Source organism: Vigna radiata, unplaced genomic scaffold, assembly GCF_000741045.1.
Source record: "Vigna radiata var. radiata cultivar VC1973A unplaced genomic scaffold, Vradiata_ver6 scaffold_340, whole genome shotgun sequence".
Lineage (NCBI taxonomy): Eukaryota > Viridiplantae > Streptophyta > Magnoliopsida > Fabales > Fabaceae > Vigna > Vigna radiata.
The window spans coordinates 244,775-268,252 of NW_014543233.1; the positions used below are offsets into that span (position 1 = coordinate 244,775).

Genomic DNA, 23,478 nt, shown 5'->3' on the forward strand with positions numbered 1-23,478 from the left:
GCAGAAAAATAAAATCGTTGAATAAGCAAATATGAAATTCCAAATAGTGAAAAATATACCTAAAAATGATAAAATTCGTGAAATAATAAGCACTGTGCGACAAAATTTAAATTAAGCTTACACATATTAAATAACCAAAATCATAAAACTTTTGTAAAAGAATTAAAGTTTGATGAATATTGTCCAATAAAAGTATTTTTAAATCATTAATTAATAGATGCATTGGCCTGAAGTATTCAATCAAAAGAAATTGGATAAGAATAACAGTAGAAGTAGAACCTACATTAACTCTTACACAAATTTTATCACGGTATGGAGAAACTATAGAGCTCGTATAACTTAGGTAAACTGGGTGAATATTATTTCCTCCAAAAGATCATCAAAAATCAAGTCATCTATCTCAAGCCCCACACATTCAGAATCAAATTGAAGATTCATCCACCCATCATATTTTGATAGATCTATGCTCACATAATAATCCAATGATATGTAACTGTCAGATATTGTTGAGTTCAGATACCAGCTAATAAGCTTCCACACATCATAGAGCACATTTTCTCCTGTTGGCAGTGGATGAACATGGGAGAGAGTAGACAAGGGTCTTGGATAATAGTTGTATGATCTTCCAAAAATCTCCAACAACGCTTCATTTACTATATCGAACAGAAGCAGGTGATTACATTCTCCACCTTCGCCACTGTTACCAGAACAATCAGGATCAAGAAGCAAGCAACCCTCCAATTCTTCATATATTGAAAGACCAACTGGTTGGTTATCAGAATACCATATCCCTAGGGAATCCTGGCCAGTGAACCCTGAGAGATCTAAAACCTTTGTCACATAATTAAATGCTGCTTCATTACATGGATCAACTTCAATACATGGAATTTCATAGTTGAAGCTCTCACTTAGAGTTCCAAGGTTTTGAAAATTCTCACCCGCCTCCGGGTGATTTTCTTCACCCTCTTGCTGCTCTGACATTTGATCCAATCCATCATCTTGCCCTTGCTTTAATTCTGAGTTTAATTCTTCTGTAGTAACCATGAAATGATCAATATTAGTAAATATAAAATCAACAGCTGTAGCCATGCAACAATGAATCAGGTTGAGCAAGATTTTGCTGAAAATTTATACATTGAGTTTTTATAAGGAATGGCTAATTCAAAGCAAACCAGATGAGGCTATCATTCGCACAAAAAATAAATTGAAGTGTGTTTCTCGTTGCAGAATGTAAACAATTGAAGTATTTCAAGTATCTAATGTAAAATTAGATTTCAAGCCATTGCTTCATCCACGTTGATGGTGACAAACAAAATCCATCTCTTAAGATCCATTCGAGTTTAAAGTATACGATTTTATCTAGACGACTAAAGTATTTGCACATGAAATATAATAGCTACGCCATCCTCCGACTGTTATTATGTGAATTGGAGTTTCAACTATGTTGACTTTTAATGAAAACTTTTAGTAGGTGAGTTATTTACATAAAAATTTCAATTCTAATTGTACAAGAGCCATAACAAAACATATAAGAAATAACATCAAGTAATGCAAATTCTAGAACATTATAAAAAAGACTAAGATAGGAGGAAAAACCCATAATATTCAATATAGTTAAACATCTAGAACATTTTATATAGGTTCTAGTTATAATTTTTTAGAATAATCATTTAAGTGAGATGAGATCTATATACCTATGTGCATTTTCATTTGAAGCATGACAACAACTACACAACTAAAAAATAAACCTCTTCCAACTACTATACTTTCACATTCTACTATCCCCACATTTTTTTTATTCCATCAAATATTTCTTTCACAACGTGTAGATAATATTTTAAAACTACTTTAAAAAAACTATGACTCCAGTTTACATTACTTCCAAAATATTTTCTCAACCCATGATCACTACCAATCAAACACCATCCATTCCAGTGATAGCTTAGGCCCAAGCTCATCTACCAATCAAGGACCAAGCCTACCTTTCAATCAAGGTCCCATCACTAGAGGAATGGCTAGAAGACTTCAAGAGGACCTAGAAGACATTCTAAAGCTAGTAGAAGTGAAGAACTATCTCATTTAGAGTGAAGTGTTGCAAGACTTCCCTGACTGGACCGCGCCCAGCGCACATATGGTCTCACTCAATGCGCGCATGCACCACCATTGCTTCCAGCGAGTGTAGCTCGAGTTGTCACCCATGAATAGTGATAAATATTATTTTGTACTATTCACTTAGCTTTCCTCACCAAATTTTATTAGTGAATTGTGTTTAACTCTCCATTATTTTCTCGTTTTCACTACTTGGTCTTAATTTAACTAGTAATTCTTATTTTAATTAATTTGAATTATTTGGGCTTAATTATTCCAATTATTATTTACTGGACAAATTTTGAAATCATATTTTGGGACAACAAGAGTGTGGCCATGTCATTTATTATTTTTTACATCAACAATTGTTTTTAATTTCGTTTCTAATTTTAATTCTTTTAATTTTGGGCCAGAATTCAGTTTCGAGCCTATTTTTGGTCAAATTAGAAGAAACCCATATGGAGACAAGACTTTTAAAAAAGTATTATCTATTTAGACACAGTATATACCATTTCTTTGAATAAGCATTATCTACTACTGAACCATTAAAAAAAATTAAAAGAGGTTTTGAGTTTCATTTCATCTTCATGCTCCTTCGTTTTTCCATTTCTCCTTCGTGCTTCTAAGAGGATTGATCGATTTCATGCATTGTTTCATTCGTTTGGCTTACACTTTGTTTTTGGTTTCACTAGTTAATTTTCGTGCTTCGTTTTGCTCTGTTCATCTATTGGGTTCAAGTATGTTCTCTCGTTCCCTCCTTCTTTTCTCGTTTGTTTTCTTTTCTAGTAATTTCTCATTCCTATTTTCTATTTCTTCCTTTTTGAAAACCCTAGAGTAGGCAAAGTGGCAAGAGTGAGTGCAAATAAGGTTTTTGGGATTCTTCGTTGCGCAAGAAGTAGTGCGGCAAGGGGGGAGGTTTTTTTCTCCTCCGTTTCCGGTTCGGGTTCGTTTTTGCGAGATAGGAGAGGCAAGTTTTGGCGGTCAAGCGCGACCTTCATCTTCGTGGCGCGGTGGGTACCACGACGGTGATGTCTTTATGGCGTGAGGGTTTGTGTCCTCCTCCGGTTTTAAGGTGACAATGACAATGGGCTTCGTGTTTCAGATAGTGTTCGAATTAGGGTTCAGATAGGGTTCGAAATTGGGGTCTGCACATGCATCACTAGAATCTGAGTATGCAAAATCAAAATCATTTTTTTTACTGAAGAAGAGTTAAATCGCTATAAATCCAGGTTGAGAATCCTTTCATCAAAATCTACTTTTCTATATTATCTTTGGCTTGTTTCTTGCAAACACAATAGGATTATAGATTTCAATTTAAGTGTTTCTTAGTGGTGTTATTGTTTAATTAATCAAATAATTTGTTGATTCTTTTTTAAATATTTTGTAGGTCAGAGAAATGAACTTACTTCGTGAGAGAAACATGCAGCTCAGGGAAGAAAATAAACATAATTTGAGGAGTGTCAGGTATACAATAATGTCAATTACATTGTCTGATTTTGTTATTCCAATATGTGAACTTCATTGCAATGCTTTCAAATAGGATAGGAGGAAAGGGTTTTGAAGGTCTCATAATAGCAAAATGTATATGTTAGTTGAAATGTATTTTGGTAACATCTGTTGTATTGTGCTATGTTTTCCTGTTACTAACACTTGCAGCTTTTGGTTTCCTAGAAATTGTGTGAACTGGCACAAAAGGATAGAGCTGAGACAGATAACCTTGAGAATGCCCTGAGGGAAAGAGAAATTGAGATTGAAGGATGTAAGAAGGTTTTGGGGGTATATTCTTTTGAAACATTGAAAGTAAATTATGAAAATGTATTACTTCCTTGAAGTTGGGGAAGATTGATGTTTACATGTAATTAGTACATGCTTATAGGTTATGCTATGGTGATGTACATGTTTATGTCTGTATATATTATCTTATAAAACAATGTCATATCATGACACGTACTAGATGACTTAATGATTATATTTTGAAATATTATTGTACCAATAGTTTTTATTCATATTAGTGAACATTCTTTTTGAGACCTTTGTCTTATTTTTCTCAATATTTTATATTTTTTGTATATAATAGAACCGATAGATAGCGTGAGTTCGTACATAATAGAACCAATATTTTATAATTTCTTTTCAAAAAATATTTTTTGAAATATTTTATTCTAAAATTAATTACTTTTATTTTAAAAAAAATTTAAACCAATAGATAGCGCATTTTTAAATAAACGCCACCTATTGGTTGCTAACAATAGATAACACTTATTTAAAAAAGCGTTATCTATTGGTGGCTGATAATAGATAATGCTATTTTTAGAAGAAGCACTATCTATTAATAGATAGCCCATATATAGATAACACTTAAAAAGCGTTAACTATGCACTTTTTTTAGTAGTGCTAGTTTGAGAAAGCACCATTATGTTTAGAGGATAGGAGTGTTACAATTTCAAGTGTGATTATAAGTCCTACATTGGGTAGAAATGAGAAAGTAGAGTATTATATAAAGGTGAAGACCTATTAACCCATTTCCTTAAGGTTTTGGGTAAAGAGTGGTGTCAATCCCTTTTATGGTTGGGCTTATATCTCATTAGTATTGTATCTCCCCAATGAAACCCCCTCCTTTATAGACCCAACAACTGGTATTAAAGCCATGTTAGCCTCAGATGAGAACAATGGTCCCTGCATCGAAAGTCTTCCTGGTAAAGGGTTCCAGGTAAGCATGTCCCATTAAGATGAACGACGATATGCAGAGGGGTACTTGAATGCTTCCATTGGAGAGGGAGTATACCAATGTGGAAGGACTCAACCTTGAAGGGGGAGATTGTTAGAATTTCAAATGTTATTCTAAGTCTCACATTAGGTTGAAATGAGAAAGTAGAACATTATATAAAGGTGAAGACCTATTACCCATTATCTTAAGGTTTTGGGTAGAGAGTGGTGTCAATCTCTTATGTGGTTGGGCTTAGATCTCATTAGTGTTGTATCTCCCCAATGAACCCCCTCCTCTATAGACCTAATAAGGAGAACTTTGCTCATTACATGGAATGCTTAGAGAGTAAGAGTGTGTTGCCTAGGTCATCTTGTGTAGCTTGAGTTTATCTTGTCCTACCTTTTAGAATACATCTTTGTGTATTTGGTAAGAGATCCCTTCCAAGCCTATATAAGGGAACCACTCATCATGGACTGAACCATCAGTGTGCAGCCATCTCCTTCTTCTTCCTCTCCATTTCTTTCAATTTATTGCTTCTTTTATTTAAGGTCTTTATGTTCTTATGCTCTAATGTTCACGTCCTTTTTATGCTTTTTTCATTGTTCTTATTTATATCCATTTGAATTCCTTAATGGAATCATCTTTTATTTGGAAGGGTACCTTCATATCTATATTACCTCATGATCAAGGTTATCAAACTCGTGAGTTAACTCGTTAACTCGGATGAGTTTGCATTCCTAGTTCTCTCACTAGTAAAAAACCCGAGGTGGAAGAGGCATATTGCATCGGTTAGTTGCATACTTGATACCTATACCTCTGCACAGAGCTCTGCAAATCAGCTATTGGTTGACATCTTTTTTGAAAAGGTCCTATTGCATCGGTTGGTAGCAAAGCCGATGTCTATACACCTACCAAAACCTCTGTAACCCACGCTCTCCGCTTGAAGCATGGACATGACTGGGTTATTGTATCGGGTAGTTGCTAGAGCCGAAGCATATGTTTGAAGATTATGCCTCGCTTTTAAAGGGAACCAAGGCCTATTAACATTTGGTTAAGCTTAGGCATCGATTAGTTGAATGACCGAAGCATTATGCTCATTTACAATTTTTACTTTTGTGTAAGTTACCCTAGACTGTGCATATTCTTTCTTCCTCGTTGAACCTACATTTTCTCTCTGGCTAGTTGAACCTACATTTTCTTCCTCGCCTAAACCTACATCTTCTTTCGCATTTTCCTCCTTTCTCGTAGCCTCTGTTCTTCATCTTGCATGTCTGAACTTTCTCTGTTTTCCCTACGCTGCATCCATTTGCTACGAGAATTGGTGCACCATTGTTCTCCCACTCTGCTACCTTCGTCCCTGCAATTGTCGTCGTCGTCGCCCACTCTACCGTCGTCCCTTCCCTTGCTACGCCTCCACCACCACTTATTCACTCATTTCTTGCCGCGCCTCCACTGCCTTTGCTGTCGCACCACCACCGCCCACCGCTTTGCCTACCCATTGGGTTTTAGGTTCCCGAGGACCGAATTGTATCCTCGAAGCCCTTCCTTTCAGTCCCCTTCCTTTAAATTTCTAGGGTTTTTTGAGCCCTTTTAGGGTATTTTGTGGGTTTTCTCTTGATTCACTGTTTCTGGATTTTCTAATGTTAAAATTTAATTCTTTTTCACGGTTTCCCTTCTGAGGGTTGATCGAATTGATGACCCGAGTTCTCTACTGGAATTTGCTTTGAGTGAAAGTTTATTCCTTTTCTCCTTTGTGGGGGTTTTGGTTAAGAGTGAAAGTTTATTCCTTTTCTCCTTTGTCATAGTGATTTCATTTTCTATGAATTATGTGAGTGTAGACTAAAGTTGAACCTGCGAAGGATGTTATCTATGTGAATAGGAACCGGCTTCCCAAAAGGTAACTTCAGAAGGTTTCTTTGGCCTTGAACAAACTGAAAGCGTATGTTGAGCGTTACGGTTTGTGAAGAATTTTTTTTTCCATGAACACTTTGAATTAATTTTTTTCTTGTAAGGTAATGTCAACTTAATTACTTACAGCTTTTTCAGGGAATTTAGATAAGAATTTTATAGACGTCTATACATTGATTTTAGCTTGCTGGAGAAATTTAATTCATTTACCTCTCTATATTTTTCTCCTTTAAGGATTTATGGAGAACGAGTCTAAATCTATGATAAGTTTATTTGATGATTTTTTGAAGACTTGGGTACGTGATCCTATGAGCTTTATTAATTTGTATTTCATTTATAGTAGATTTTTATTTTGAACTCTTTGATCTTAAATAGTTTAGTTCGGGCATTGGATAACTCTTTTTGACATGATATATCATTTTCCAGGGTAAAAAGCATTTAGGGGTACCTATACCACGGCTATTTACTGTAAGGCGCCTTGATGTTGCTACTACTGGGCTAATTATTGTAACTAACGATGGTACATGATTTACTTTGAAAGTAGTTTTATTTCCATTCTATTGTTAAATTTTTTTTTAAACAAGAACAATTCATCTAATACTATATGCAATGATGCTTGTTTAGAGGGGATTTTGCTCAAAAGCTTTCACATCCTTGGTATAATTTATCAAAAGAGTGAGTAAATAAGTTTGGTTAGTGATTGTGTGTGTCTGTAAGTTTCTTGGGGGAACACACTGTGTACAGGAAGTTTGGGTCAAATGATTTTGATGTTGTGTATTTATGTTTCATTATGTTTAACTATTTACTTGCTCTGAATGATTGAAGTTAGATTCTCTTTGTCCCATGGCAATAATTTCCTAATCTGACACTGTATTGTATAATTTAATCTATGGTATATGTTATTCTTTAGTTGTTTATATTCCTAGGACCAACTGACCAAGAAAGTCCTGCATTCAAATAAATTCTCACATTCTCTGAAACATCTTGTTTGTCATCTTAGATACATTGTTGGACTTTGGTGTGATCTATTTGTGCATATTACTCTAGGAAAGATTGTAGTAAAGATTGGTGAGCTGAACCCGTAAAAACAAGCAACAACTACCCTTCCTTTTTGAGTCCTTGAATTTGGAACAACATTTTGTTGGAAAACAGCCCATGAGTGCATGCGTTGATGGCTAGGAAATTAAGGAAATTTGGATTTATGAGCATTGGATAACTAGTGCAGCAGATTACAAATTTAGAGCAACTTGGATCTTTTCTCCACATCCATTGTGCAAAGCCGAGAGAAAAGGCAGGATTCTTTTGAATAATTTTTTCCTAATTGATATAAGTGTCAACAAGGTGCACCTACTGAGTTATGAATTGTGGCTATCAGGGAGTCTATTGCGTAATCCATAGTCCCAGTTCTGATAATCTCTCCCATCTATTCTTTTTCTCTTTCTGCAGTCTCAAACGTGTTGAATGGTTACTTAAAAATAAAAAGACATAGTGCCTCGGTTCAGAGGGAACCGAGGCATAAAATCCTGTTAAAAAAATAAAAAAAAATGAAAAATCTATTGCATCGGTTATCTTTGAACCGAGGCGAAATCTTTCACTTTTTTGACTCAGTTCATAACCGAGGCATAAAGTTATGGACTTTTTACCTCGTCTGTATATGCCTCGGTTTAAGAACTGGTGCCTATGGACAAAAGTAACCGGTGTTGTTTCTCCTGATTGTACTAGGGTCTCTTCCGTGTTAACTCAAAAGGAAACTCAATTTTCGAATAAACTTAGTGAAATCGATTCTAAACTCGGTGAGCTCGGTTAGAATCGCGATTTTGTAGGGATTTTGCGAGTTTGAAATAGGAAGAAACGAAGAAAGAGGAAGTTCTTTTGAGCTTAGGGCAATGTCACGTTTCGCTGTCATTCGTGGTCACACTTTCGTTGGCTCGCCTTCGTGTTCGTCATTCGCCTAGCTCGTGGTCGTGCTCCGTTCACTTGGTTCGCGCTCGCTGTCGTGCTCATCGTTGTTGCTCCTGATTTCGCCTCCTTCGAGCTCTGCATGTGGAGTGAACTTTCTATTTTAACGTTACAACCCCTAAATGACATTGTTTATGCTTTTATTAAAGAAATTAAATTGTTAGGATTTTAATCCCCTCTATTATGCGTTTCTATCTTCGGTGTTTATGTTTTTTATTTTAGCATGTAAATATTTAATATTAAAATATTTAATATTAAAGTAAAATTGAGTCCTCTGTCACTTATTATTCTAGATCACTGGGCCTCCTTTTACTATGTTAAACTTTTGGGCCAATATTAACTTTAACAACTTGTCTTTTAAATTGAAGTATCAACTATATTTAATTAAAATTATGACAAGATTAATAATATTAAAGAAAAATATTTAAATATATATACTATGATAAACTAATAATTATAGTAATCCTATAAAAAATAAAAACGTTATTTATAACATTATAAATATTAAACTATTTTATTATTTATAAATATTTTGAAATATTTTTACACGAAGTAAACTCGTTAGGAGTTTACAAAGTTTAAAATTTATGTTTACAAAACTTTTATGAGTTTACATAAACTCTCAGATTTGACAACTTTGTTTTTTATTATCTTAATGTTTAATAAAAAATATTTCTTATCTTAATTACAAACACCATTAACTTGTAATCTTACATAAGATGGAATACTCAATCTTATGCAATTTCTTACAACATTAGACAAGTTGTGCTCCCACACAAAATGCAAACATGAAAAAATAAGAGCATGGTAAGTTAAAAGTTATGGATGACAAAATGAAATACTCAAGTATAAAACGATCAAATATACCTTCTAGATCAAATGAAACGTCAAGAAAGCTGGTATCAGAAGAAAAGACTGAGTTTGCTTCCGCTGGGTATTCTATTTCAGCTCCAATGTCTTGTCCACGGTCTCTCAAGTTTTCTAAACCTTCAATTCCCATGTTATCTTCCTTTTCCTCAGCACTAAAATTTATTCCTGATTTTGAAGCATTCCTGACAATCAGTTGTTTTTGGTCAGATTTCAAGCTGATTTCTTGATTTGTGTTATTAACCAGTGTAGGTGGAAAAATTTGACTTTTTGAGTCATCGCTTTGATTAAACCTCCTATTGTCATGATCAATGTCATTTGCGCTGATGTTTCTATTTCCATGCCTCTTCATTGAGTTTTGGGGGGATAAAAGGAAAGAAGGCTCCTCATTGTGGTGAAAGTAAGATTTCAAATTAGGCATTGAAAGAAACCTTTTGAAGGATTTTGGGGTCTTTAATATAGAATTTACCTCTTGTTCTTTGATTCTTGAGTTTTCAACCCTAGCATACTTGCCTTCACTATTAAAACAAGTATCGTACAACTGCGAATATCTTCCAATTGATTCTTTTAGAGAAGAATTCCTCATGGGTGATCGTTGGCGCTTGTTGAATGACATAGAAGAGAGACGGCTCTGAAAACCACTTGTTGAACTTTCTTCACCTTCCCCATTGACTGTGGGATCTTTGGACATGTCATGAATCAACTTCTTCATATTTTTTGTAAGTCTCTTTCCCCGAGGAATTTTGTCAAGTATGGCATCCATGGTAATGCGACGCCTTTCATTTCTTCCCTCTTCAATTAAGCGCCTCATCTTATTTCTAAGATCCTTGAAGTGACTAGTTCGCACATTGTTGGGAACCTGGGGTGAAACTGGTGACGAATTAGGATCTCCTTCACCTACTCGATCGAAATTATGCGAAGAACTACACGGTAAACAGTAATGTACGGATTCATTTGGCTTTGGCATGTTACTTTGAGTTTGTATGTTCTTTTTTTCTGCAATTAACAGATCATCTATCATTTGGTTTATGAGTTGACCTGGATCAGAATCTTGCTTTCCAGATGATGAGGTAGATATAGGAAATGAAAGAGATCTGGTCGGTCTAATATTAGCTTTCGAAGATTGTTGACGATGAGTGTGAAATGGCAAAGGAGAACCTGGATCCTGTATATATTCCAATAGAAAGTTCTTGTTTGCGTTTATCACATCCAATGCATCAAGAAAATCCCTGAAGAGGTGGGGTGAAGCATCAGTCGTGAGTATCTTGGCATTAAACAACTTCTCTTCCGGGCCATCTTGAATAGGAGAGCTCAAGTGTTTATGAATCTTGCTTTGCTCCAAAGTGTCACTAGAAAAAATTGTACCACAAGCTACGCATTTGTCATTGTTGACAATTGATTTATCAGAGAAAACTGGTGATAACACATCCAGTGTTCCTTCTGCAAGATGGTTCTGAAAGGTTCTTAGAACTGGTTCAGGGCTCTCAACAGTTAGTAACAATTCACTAAGTGGGTCAACCTCCAAGTTGTGAACAGAATCAGCATGAGGTATTTGCAGTGATGTCTTTGCAGGGCAAGTTGAGCTTCTCTTGTGTCGACCTTTCCTTTTGCATATATCTTCATTGAGAAGTGACCTAAATCGGGATTTGATAGAAGAACTTTTGGATGGAGAAGGGGACTGTACCAAACATCAAATTAGATTCTACTTTCACAATGTTCCCCTTATCAACACAAAAATAAACATGTAATGCTCCAAAATGCACGATGACAAAGTCAGTATTAGAATCCGTAACACTCAACAGGGATTACGATCTACTTAATAATAAAATAAGCATTCTAAATGGAAAAAATGAACCAATAATGCATGGTCATATACTGAAACGACAAGCAACAACCCAAAAATATACTGAAAGCAACAAACGTATTCTAGTTTACTTACATTAGAAAACTCTGCACATGGCGTACAATTATGTGGCGTAGAGTTAAGTCCAGAATCATCCGAAGTTCCTGGCCTTTCAACTCCTACAAAGTGAAAGAAATTGTGGCACATAAGTATTATATAGAATTGATAGATTTATTCTTGTGCTATACAGAATATATAGCCAACTTTAAAAACAGAAACATCTAAAATAACGGAAATAGAATATTATATAGACCAAGACTTATTCAATGCTAACAACCTCTAGTATTCTAGTAACAGTAAAAGGTTTTCACATATCTAATATTCTTACCCTCAAACTGAACTATCACACATATTCAGTTTACATTTGTAACCACCCCTAACTCATTTCTCATTGAAATAAAATCTTTCAACTTAAATGGCTTTGTCATAACATCTGTTAATTGTTCTTGTGAGCTACAATCTTGCAGTTCAACAATTTCATTCCTTGTAAGATCCCTTAGAAAATGAAAGCATACATCAATGTGTTTGCTCCTCCCATGCATTACTAGGTTCTTTGACAGCTTGATGATAGAACTATTGTCACAATACAGAACTGTAGGACTCGTTTGATTTCTTCCCACTGTTTGAAGTATGCGTCTAAGCCATACAGCTTGACAGGAACTCGCAACTACTGCTATAAATTCCACCTCAATTGTTGAGAGACTCACCACTGGTTGCTTCTTTGAACTCCATGAAATAACAACTTTACTCATCATGAAAACATAGCCTGATGCGCTTTTTCTATCTTCAATGTCATTGGCATAGTCATTGTCTGTATAACCAATCAAATCTTTTCCTTGATTTCTTTGATAGAATAGTCCAAATTCATAAGTTCCTTTGAGGTAATGCATGATGTGCTTTGTTGCTTGAAAATGAAGCTCCTTTGGATATTCCATAAATCGATTAAGTTGACTTACATTGTACATAATGTCTGGTCGTGTGGTAGTGTCGTACATTAAACTCCCGACCATCTACTTATAGAGTGTTGTATCAACTCCCTTTCCTTCTTCATCTTTGCCTAATTTGTTTCCTGGAACCATTGGATTTTGAGCAAAATTGGAATTTCTCATGCCAAATCTCTCTAGGAGATTTGTCACATATTTCTTTTGAGAAACAAAAATACCATCAACTTGTTGTCTTGCTTCAAGACCGAGGAAAAAATTCATTTTTCCCCGGTAAGTTATATGAAATTCAGACTGCATTAATTGCTTGAACTTCATCATCAACTCATCATCATTCCTTATATAAATCAAATCATCCATATACAAACTTACCACCATAAAGTTGTTATCTACCACTTTAGTGAATAACGTGGGTTCATATTCACATTTTGCAAATCAAAGGGGGGGGGGGTTGTTTTAAAGCCATATAGAGAACATTTAAGCTTGTAGACTTTGCTTTCTTCCCCTTGTTTAGCGAATCCTTGTGGTTGGTCAACAAAAATATCTTAACTTAACTCCACATGCAAGAAGACAAATTTGACATTCAACTAATAAATGGGCCAACCATGATGAGCAGCGATAGCAATGACTAATTGTATAGTCTTAATACGTGTAACATGGGCGAACACTTCCTTGTAATCTACTCCATATTATTGAGAATATCCCCGAACCACTAGACATGTTTTGTACTTACTGACATCTTGATAGGGTCTATAGGGTTTATGAGAGGAGAAAGAAAAGTTAGGAGTGAAATTGAAAGGAGTTTTAGAAGCTTAACTGTAATAACACTTAAGGGGCGGGAATAAGCTTATATAAATAGAGTTGATGTATAGGCAGGACTATTTTATCCTATGGAGGGGGAATTGGGCTCCCTTAGGTGTTGGGAATGTATACAGATTAAAGAAGAAATCAATACATAAGTATTTTTTTTGTTATCTATGCTCTTTTTTGGTGTGTGTAAGTATGGGTTTAGATAAGTTTCATAAATAAAAACCTATCAATTGCTCTGACCTACCGGATCATTGTGAGAGAGAGGCAATATGGGGGGAGGGAAGTTGAGTGCGTTGGAAGGTAGAGTAGAGGGAAGGATGAACGTTATTGAGGGGCAAATGGAGGCCATAGAGATCATAATGGATGGTTTGAAAGCGGAGACTATGGCGTTACACTAGGAAATTAAAGAAATCACGCGAGTTCTTCGAGGACGAATAAGAAATCTTGATGGGAATTTGGAGGGAAGCCAAGTATCTGTTAAAAAAAATCGGAGGAGAAGGAGAGAAGGTTCTGACGAAGAGCAGGACGACGAACGAAACGTGTTACAACCCAGTTGGGTAAAGAAGGTAGACTTACCCACTTTTGAAGGTCTCGACCCTTTGGGTTGTGTTAGCAAAGTAGAAAAATTCTTCGAGATTCAGGGCGTGTCGGAGAGGAAGAAGCTACGGCGGAGAGGAAGAAGCTACGGTTAACCTACATCTGTATGGAAGGAAGCGCAGGCTATTGGTTCCGATTTTGGAAAGAGAAGCTTTCTTGGGAAGGATTGAAAGAAGCGTTGGTGAGAAGATTTGGAGGCAGGGATAGGGGCACCATGTTTGAACGATTAACGGTGATTAAGCAAAGGGCGACAGTGAATGAATACGTCCAGGACTTCGAGATGTTGGTAGGTCAAATAAAGGGGGTTTCGGAGGATCAATTACTAGGGTATTTATTTGTCGACCTACAAGAGGACATAAGGAGCCAAATTCGGCCCCAAAACCCAAAAGAATTAATGACTGTAATGGAGGTCGCAAGGGATGTGGAAGAGGCACACCGAGGTTCCAGAACAGGAGGCGAAAACATGGCAAAGAACCAACAGTCCTGGGGACGGTATCAAGGAAGCGTGGGCACAATAGCAAGACCAGAACCCACCAGAAATAACCAAGGGAGACAGGGAAACTCCGAGAGCGAGGGTTCAGTAAGGAAAGAGGGAACTTTGGGTAACACACCGCCGAAGGTAGGTAGTACTATTGGAAGCTACAATCGGGGATGAGGCACGAGGAACCTACCATACCTGGAGTACATTAAACTGTGAGAGGAAGGTAGATGTTTTCACTACGGAGGACCATTTAACCAAGGGCATCGATGCCTTGAACGGAGCTTGAGAGTGGTGATCTATGAAAAAGACGAAGAGGAAGAAACAGAAGAGGAAATGGCAGGGATGGATTAAAGGCAGATGGAATTGTCTTCGTTTTCGGTGGGAGGCCTCATCCAACCCAAGACGATGAAGGGTGGGAAGGAGAAAGAAGGGTGGTTGTCTTGATTGACAGTGGCGCTAGCCACAACTTCATATCTTGGGAATTGGTGGAGGAATTGGGGTTACCCATAGAGGACAACACCACCCTTTCAGGTGTGTCTTGGAGATGGCCAGAAGAATAAAACCCAAGGTCTCTATAAGAGGGTGGCGGTCAACATGGGGGAAATTAAGATAGAGGAGCAGTTCTATTTGTTTGAACTTGGGGGAGTTGACCTGATACTAGGGGTGAATTGGTTGGCCAAGCTGGGAAAGGTTACGCTGAATTGCGGTGAGTTGATGATGGCCTTTAAACAAAGGGATAAGCGGGTGGTGATCAAGGGGGATCCCACGTTGGCCAAGAAACTGGTAGAACTTGAGGCGTTATTGAAGATGAAGGAGGTGAAGGTGGTGAAGTTGGTATGGAGTTTAGGGCAAACAGAAACGAGTACATAATATGGCTCGAGCCAGGAGCTGACAAGGAAGCAACAATAGGAGTTGGAGTAGGTTTTGATGCAGTACACAGAAGTGTTTCAAGAGCTTAAGGGGCTGCCTCCCGATAAAGAATAGTGCACCGAATACCGCTAAGGGAAAGGGCCGATCCAGTGAATGTATGCCCTTATTGCTATCCCCATTTGATGTAGGGAGAAATTGAAACCAAGCAGCGCAAATGCTAAGGATGGGGATCATCTGACCCAGCATTAGCCCTTACTCTAGCCTAGTCATCCTGGTCAAGAAGAAGGACGACAATTGGCGCTTTTGCATTAACTATAGGGCGCTAAATAGAGCCACCATACTGGATAAGTTTCCAATTCCACCAGCATTGATAAATCACTATTTTCTACTATTCACTTAGCTTTTCGCATCGAAATGTATTAGTGAATAGTGTTTAATTCTCCATTATTGTCTCATTTTCACTATTTGGGCTTAATTTGACTATTAATTCTTATTTTAATTAATTTGAATTATTTGGGCCTAATTATTCCAATTATTATTTACAGGATAATTTTGGAATCGTATTTTGGGACAAAAAGAGTGTGACCACGTCAATAATATAGTTTAATTTCATTTTAAATTCGTTTATAATGTAATTGGGTCAAACTTTATGATTTTGGGCCCATTTTTGGTCAACATTTAGGTCAAGCTCATAGGAAGGGCATTTTTGTTATTTAGGGCTTTTAAAACCCTAATTCAAATTTCACTCATCCTCTCTTCCTCATTTTTCACCTTTTCTCTCTAGGTTTCTAAGCTTTGGTGCATTTTCTTCTCCCCCCCTACTTTTTGGGGCTTTTAGGTTTGCTTTCAATTCACTCTTTATGTATTGAATCTTGTTTTTAATTGCCATTACATTCTCGCTTTGTGTTCTTCTTTCATTTTTGTTTTTCAATTTCGTTATCCCCAATTTCGTTGATGTCCAATTTCGTTTTCCATATTTAATTGTGTTTTTTTAGTTTGGTTGAAGATGTAATTGCATTTTTATGCTTCCACTTTCATTTTGTTGTTGTTGTTGCGTTTCAAGAATGAATTCCCTTACGTTTTTGCTATTTTAATCCAGCTTTAATGGTAGCTTAAGTTTGCTTGATTGGGCATTAATGAAATTGCATCGTTTCCATGAGATTTCTGAGTTGGAAGTGTGTTTTTGCTGCTCTGATTTGGCCAATACTAAATCTGTTTTGCACTTGCAATTGGGTATACGCTTAGTTGCCTAATTAGTGTCTAATCTTCGCTTAGTTGATGAAACTGTATGGTGCAAAATTGGTTGAATATTAGCATTGCGTTTGCTTAATTTGCTTTTATCAAAACATGGTTAATCTTCGCTTAGTTGGTTAGCTTGTGCTAGATTAGAGGTTAGAGTAATGTGCAATTGTTTTTAATTTGTGATTGGAAGTGTTACAATTGAGCCAGTGACCAACCGTTTTTAAATATGTTTTTCAATTCGGGTTTTATTTGTTTTATATCCTTGCACAAAATTTGTTGAGATTGTTGACAACACAAACTCTATATCAAACTGGTTTTTGATGATGACAACACATTGCTTAATAACAGTACTTATGTTCCAAGCTTACATGTTCATCTGATATACTATAGTGATTTGAAAAATGCTTTTGTTGAACATGTTTTGTTGATTTGCAATGTGTGTTCCTATGATTGAATATGTGTTATATGGACGGAACATGCTTGTATTGAAATGTGCGATAAAATGATTTTGATTACTTATGCACATTTCTGAAGAAAAGCTCACAAGCACTTTTATGAACTTATATTTGTTCTGACAAAGGTCTGGTTCAGTCGAATACACTGCTAATGGATTCGACTAAGCTAAAATCTTTGTACAGATTTTATGAACATGTGCTTGATGAGATTTTGAGATGAAAATAATTTCAAAGTGTTTTTTCATGAGTTAGTCGACAGTGTGGAACACCTATTCGACTGTGTTGTTGTTATTTTTGGAATTCTGTTATGCCTACTTGCTCCAACGGCTATATTTTCAAAAGTTAGTTAGGATTGACTGATTGGGTCAAGTGTCATGAATGTGCATTGATTTGGTTGACTGACGAGCCTTTGTGTTGACTGTCTGTTATAATTGTTTTAATACAGTCGACTGGATTAGTAGGCTATTCGACTAAGACTAATAGGAAAACTATAAATAGAATTGAACATGAATTGTTCAAAGACTTTTGTGATCTAACATTTTCATTGTCCTGTTTCAGAGAAAGTTCTCAGTTTAGGAAGCTCCAAGAATTCTCCAAGAAGACGATGGTGATCTTTCTTGAGACTGATTCAGATTGAGGAGTCTTTTGCGCACATTGATTGATCAACTTCTACACAAAGAAGGTGCTTCTTGTTTGATCTGAAGGCTTGGCATTCTGTGAAGACTGTTGTATTTGACTGAAGGCTTGGCAACCTGTGAAGTCTACTGTGATAGGCTTGGCAACCTGTGAAGCGTGCTGTGATAGGCTTGGCATCCTATGAAGAGTGCTGGTTACACGTTGAGGATTGTTCAATATGGGTGTAGATTGCAGAAGAGGGGATTCTTGCTGCAATTTTGGTTTTGTGTGTGCAACTATATTTGGTTTTGGGTTAGAGAGGAGATTTATATTTTTGCGTGGTGCTTCTATAAATTCCTTCTTGTAAAAACCGCAACCATTATAGTGCATTTGCTTCCAAGATTGGAAGGACACTGGATGTAGGCATTGTTGGCCGAACCAGTATAAAAACCAGTGTTTGATTTTCTCTATCCTTGCACTCTTTATTTCAGTCGACTATCTTTGTTTAGCAGTCAACTACATTTTTCCGCTGCACTGAAATTTTCATTACTTGCATTTCAAGGAAAGATCAAAAGCTTTGAATTTTCATACCAAGATTGCGAAAAGATTTTAATTTTGAACTAACNCCAATTCCCCCCCCCCCCCCACCCCCCTCTTGGTGTAAAACGAAGCCAACCTGTTTTCTAACAAACTTTTCTATAAACCCCCCCCCCCACCAAGTGTTTGATCTAATGACTGAACCAATATTTGGTCCTTGAGATACGACCTAGGAGTCACTTCCTAGTTTAAACTACACTTTATTGCATATTAATTTGATTTGGGTACGACCTCGATCATTCATACGTTAAGCATGAGAGGACATTCGAGTGTCTATAGGACCTATCGCAGGGTGGCTCAATCTTTGTACTGGGTAGGAATGAAAAAGTCTATCACCGATTTTGTGGCTAGCTGTTTGGGTAGCCAACAACTTAAATATCTGTCATCTTCTCCCTAGGGATTGTTGCAACCATTACCCATTCCGCAAGCTATTTGGGAGGAAGTAAGTATGGATTTCATAGTAAAACTCCCTAAGTCACAGGGTCATAATGTTGTATTGGTAATGGTTGATCGTCTAAGCAAGACTGACACTTCCTTCCTTTGAAACATCCTTACACAGCATGGACGGTAGTAGAGGTTTTCACTAGGGAGGTGGTTAGGCTGCATGGGGTGCCCGTTTTGATAGTCAGCTCATTCTGGAAGGAACTTTTCAGGTTACAGGGAACGCAGTTGCAAATGAGCGTTGCTTATCATCCAGAGTCTGATGGCCAGACAGAGGTTCTAAATAGAATTTTGGAAGGGTCCTATGGTGTTTTTTCTTAGAGAAACCAAGGAGTTGGAGTTTAGTTCTTCCTCTAGAGTAGGGTCCATTGGAACATCATGTTCATTGGCTCACCAATTCAATTCAAATTGAATTGAACTGGTGAATTCGTCTCCCCAATTCTAGTAGCCATCTTCTTCAAATACAACATCTAGACTAATAATTATTTGTTTAATAGTGGGATTATAGAGTCTATACGCCTTGGATTCTTCACTAACTCCTAATAAAATACATTTAATACTCCGTTGATCTAGTTTAGTGCGAGAGTTATGTCCTACATGGACGTGAGCCACACATCCAAAGACCTTAAAGTATCAAACTGAAGGTTTGTGCCCACTCCAAGCTTCTTCAGGTGTTTTGTTTTGGACTTGGATTGCGATTAAGAACATGAACTACCCAATTAACAGCTTCGGGCAAAAACCACTACAGAATACATTTTTGTGATCATCATGCTGCGAACCATATTCATAATAGAAAGATTATTTCGTTCAGCAACTCCATTTTGCTAAGGCGAGTATGGGATAGTGAGTTGCCTGTTCATTCCATGTGTAGCACATAAATTAGAGAATTCTGATAAAGTAAATTCTCCTTCACAATCAGTGCGAAGATTCTTAATATGTAAATCTGCTTCTTGTTCAACTTCGGGTTTGAATTCTTTGAAAAATTTGAAGGCTTCAGATTTCTCATGGGGAAAGTAGATCCATGTTTTTCGAGTGCAATCATCAATGATAGAGATGAAACACTTCTTATTTTTGTTTTAATAGGGTTTAATAGGACCACTCAGATCCAATTAGTCATCTTTGCCAATGAATTTCGTTGTTGCTTCCCATTTAGACATTCTTTGCACACTTTTGTGCGTTTTGTCAGCTGTTGCAGTCCCACAACCGTGTCTTTCTGTTGGATAATGTTGAGGCCATTAAAGCTCAAATAGCCATAGCGGCAATGCCATAATTGACCAATATCTTCAATTATTGTTTTGAAGCAAGTTGTACCAGAGGCAAGAGACACTGGTACAATTTTGAACATACGATTGGAGGACATCACATATTTCATGATAACACCTTTGTCAAAATGATATACTTTGCAATTGTTATGCTGAATAAGCACAACTAAGCCCTTCTCTTGAAGTTGTCCAATACTGAACAAGTTATTTATCAAGTCAGGCACATAAAAAACGTCATTTATTACCTGGATTTGATTGTTAATCTGCAGCCGCACATTTCCTTTTCCTTTCACCACCAAGGTTGCATTATTGTCGACCTTTACATTATCTAAAAATAGTTCATTGAGATTGAAAAAACAATCTTTTCTATTGAACATATGATTGGTGCAAATAGAATCTAGAAACCAATTGGTGCTCTAGTGTTGTTCATCTCCCATCTGAGCCATTAGTAACATTTCTTCAGAAATCTCAGTATAATTACTTTCTTTGCTTTGACATTCCCATTGGAAGTACCCTAGTTTATAACAGATAATGCAATCAACAGTGGATTTGTCAAAATTTATCCATTCTCGTCCTCGTCCATGACCTTGTCTACGATTGGAAGAATCCCCATAAGTCACCTTTAAGGCTTGTTCTTGGTATGGGATAATCATTCTTTGTTCATGCCCTAGCAAACGACTTTGCAATTCATCAATGCACAAAGTGTTTGAATTGTGTGCCTCCTTAATGGAGCATACCACATAGTTGAATTGTGGAGTCATAGAGCGCAATATCTTTTCCATCACTTCAGAGTCACTTTTATTTTCACCATTAGCCTTCATCTTGTTCGCAATCATAAGAGTGCATGTGAAATAATCATTCACAGACTTGCCTGCCTTCATATGGAATGTTTCAAATTCCCTCCTTAATGCCTATAATTGAGCACACTTAACACGCATGGAACCTTGTTACTTTTGCTTCATAGAGTCCCATATTGTCCTTAGCAGTGTCCTTCTTAAGAATCATCTCGAGAATAGAATGATCCAAGGCTTGAAAAGATAATTCTTCGCTTTCAAGTCCTTAAGCTTCTGTTCATCACTTTGACGTTGTTGCACCTTAGTGGATGTCGTTCCAGCAAATGCACTATAAATTTCTATTTCCACCAAACCTCAATATTTTTTGGATTGGAGAAAATTCTCCATCAACATTGTCCAATGATTATAGTGACCATCAAACTTAGGAATTGGAGATTGTACAAAAGTGTTTTTTACCATCACTCTTTGTTGGCTAGCTACTACTATACTTCATCAGGCCTACGAGAGGCTCTTGATACCCCATTGATAGATTTATTCTTGTGCTATACTGAGTATATAGCCAACTTCAAAAACATAAACATCTAAAATAACAAAAACATAATACTATAACCAAAACTTATTCAAAACTAACAACCTCCATTATTCTAGTAACAAAAGAAGGTTTTCACATATCTAATAATAAGAAGTGCAAATAAAAACAGTGTGACTTGTCTACAAAAACCCTGTCAGAATAAACCAATGGTTCTATTCTTTTTTCTCCTTTGTGGTGTCGTGTGTTATAGTCTGGTAAATTTTATCTTCCACTTTATGATAGTAAATATTTGGCTTTAAAGGGTAAAGTTGTGACTTACTTTCATCAGGTCTTCCACCACCATGCCTTCTGTTTGTAATCCTTCTCTTGACCGGTCGCCAATGGTGGTACTTTATAACATGAAGAATTCCCCAAACTCGTCCTTGATGAGTATGATGGCTACTACTGCAATTTCTACTCGGCAACGCACACTCTTTCTCACGAATTCTCTTCCCCATAGCTACCCAGGTTCAGTGTGATAATTAATTTAGGAGATCAAGTGATACACACGACATCCATGTCACACAAGAGTATCAATAATTGACCTGTTGAACAAGTTATTCTACAAGTTTAGTATTATCAACTTGTATAAACTAATGCACTGGTGAATTTTGTATCAAAGGGCTAGACAGAAATTTTGAGGAAAAAAAATTCGTTTCAGGTGTATGACAACAATAAGACCCCAATATTGATTTAGATATTATTATGTTTAATCATTCAAAAGGAATTACTAGTGAATAATGTTGAGTTCAATATATGTTTAAAGAAAAAACATGAGTCGGGAAGAACAAAGCTTATCCACAACATGCTCAAATTTTTTGTCCTGTGTCCAGAGAAATATCAAATTTCTAAGAATTATTGAGATCGAAGAATTTCTGGATCACTGAGGAAAACGAAGAGAATGAATCAGAAAATGCAATCAGATCTACATTAGAATTTTATTTTTTTTCCATATCATCACCATTGACCTTCATGTGTAAATCCATAGTATTAGCAATTTAGATATGCATGCGTCTATGATCATAGAACAACCTTACCTCAATATATCCATAACCAGGACCGAAAATATTGGCTTGTGCAAGAATGAATGTGTATTGGTAGTGAAAAAGAAAGTGGCATGTAAAATAAAAATGTTAATTCTGTAATTCTAGCCCTGACACGTGACAGATATAATAAGTGGTGTAAAATTGTTCTTAGAAATAAAAAAAAAAAAAAAACAAGACAACAGAAATGACAGACAAGAAATAGAGGACTAGAGAAAGACAAACAATAAAACAAGCTCTTCTTAACCTTATTTTTACTTTTTAATTTTTCTATTTGAAATTTAAAACCTCAAATTCAGTATGTTTTGTTGATAATTTCAAATTTATCAAATAGAAACCTTTTTATGAAAATAGATATTGGAAGATTTAAAATTAATTACTTTACTTATTAGTCTTTGATGATAATTACATTTCTTTTGTATTCATAATTTAGAAGGAAATAATCAGTTAACTTACAAAAGCACTGCGATATCCATGTTTTTCCGTGAATTTATTAAAACGCGGGATATATAATTTTAATATGTAAATTAATGTTAAGAAATGAAACTTTCATTAATTCATTAAGAATTTTGGCTGCAAATAATTTTTTAAGATATTGTCTGCAGGTTTTAAAGTTAAAAATATTAATTGTCACATTTGAAAAAGTTTATAAATAAAAAATTAAGCGTAACAGTTTATATATATATATATATATATATATATATATATATATATGCGTGTGTGTAAAACACATGCATAGTGTACAGGACCAGATATGACCGACCAGGGTAGACCGACCATCCAAGGGAATGAACGAACATTGGACATACCGATTGGCCGACAATGGTGAATAACCAAATCAGGTAATCATTAACGACAAATTATTACATTTGATAATCGTATCATATGCAGATATAGAACACTTATTGGTGATTAGCAGAATATATGGCACAAAAAGATACGGTATTAATGGCTAACTAATGGGCTGAGCAATGGCATGGCCTATAAATACAGGTTTAAATGTCAGGTAAAGTTTATCTTGTTGTAATTAACTGTGAGAATACACTTGCATCTCTATTTGGCAGTATTGGAGGCAAGAAGCTCCTAAATTGAAGTTGATTTATTTCATCAACATGATGTTTAAAGATGCAGAGGTGCAATACCCGCAGATAGAGAAGGTCGCTTTGGCCTTAGTAACAGTTGCGCGGAGGCTACTTCTGTCCTTTCAAGGATACTAGGTGGTAGTAAAAACCGATCATCCTATTGCAAAAATATTGAGGAAGCCAGATTTGGCTAGGAGTATAGTAGGATGGTCTGTAGAGTTATCAGAATTTGGGTTAAAGTTCGA

The 23,478-nt window shown here is 36.2% G+C and overlaps 1 protein-coding gene and 1 long non-coding RNA gene across 6 annotated transcripts; one reads left to right on the forward strand and one right to left on the reverse strand.

Annotated features, from left to right (window-relative positions):
• Window positions 1–187: 187 nt before the first annotated feature.
• On the reverse strand, window positions 188–21,632 carry LOC106753240. Its single transcript, XM_014635031.2, has 4 exons — window positions 21,389–21,632; window positions 11,469–11,551; window positions 9,530–11,207; window positions 188–1,031 (listed from the first exon to the last, which is right to left on the reverse strand). The coding sequence occupies exons 1-4, from the start codon at window positions 21,564–21,566 to the stop codon at window positions 340–342; spliced, it is 2,631 nt and encodes an 876-aa protein (XP_014490517.2). The 5' UTR covers window positions 21,567–21,632; the 3' UTR covers window positions 188–339.
• Window positions 2,575–17,577, forward strand: LOC106753241. 5 transcript variants are annotated; one of them, XR_002666755.1, is made up of 7 exons: window positions 2,575–2,825; window positions 2,922–3,317; window positions 3,476–3,552; window positions 3,760–3,864; window positions 6,938–6,999; window positions 7,130–7,223; window positions 17,387–17,577. It is a non-coding gene; the product is annotated as an uncharacterized LOC106753241 (long non-coding RNA). The 5 variants fall into 5 exon arrangements; XR_002666756.1 differs by lacking the exon at window positions 6,938–6,999 and having other exon boundaries at window positions 2,592–2,825; window positions 17,387–17,575; XR_001375207.2 differs by lacking the exon at window positions 17,387–17,577 and having other exon boundaries at window positions 2,595–2,825; window positions 7,130–7,491.
• Window positions 21,633–23,478: the final 1,846 nt, after the last annotated feature.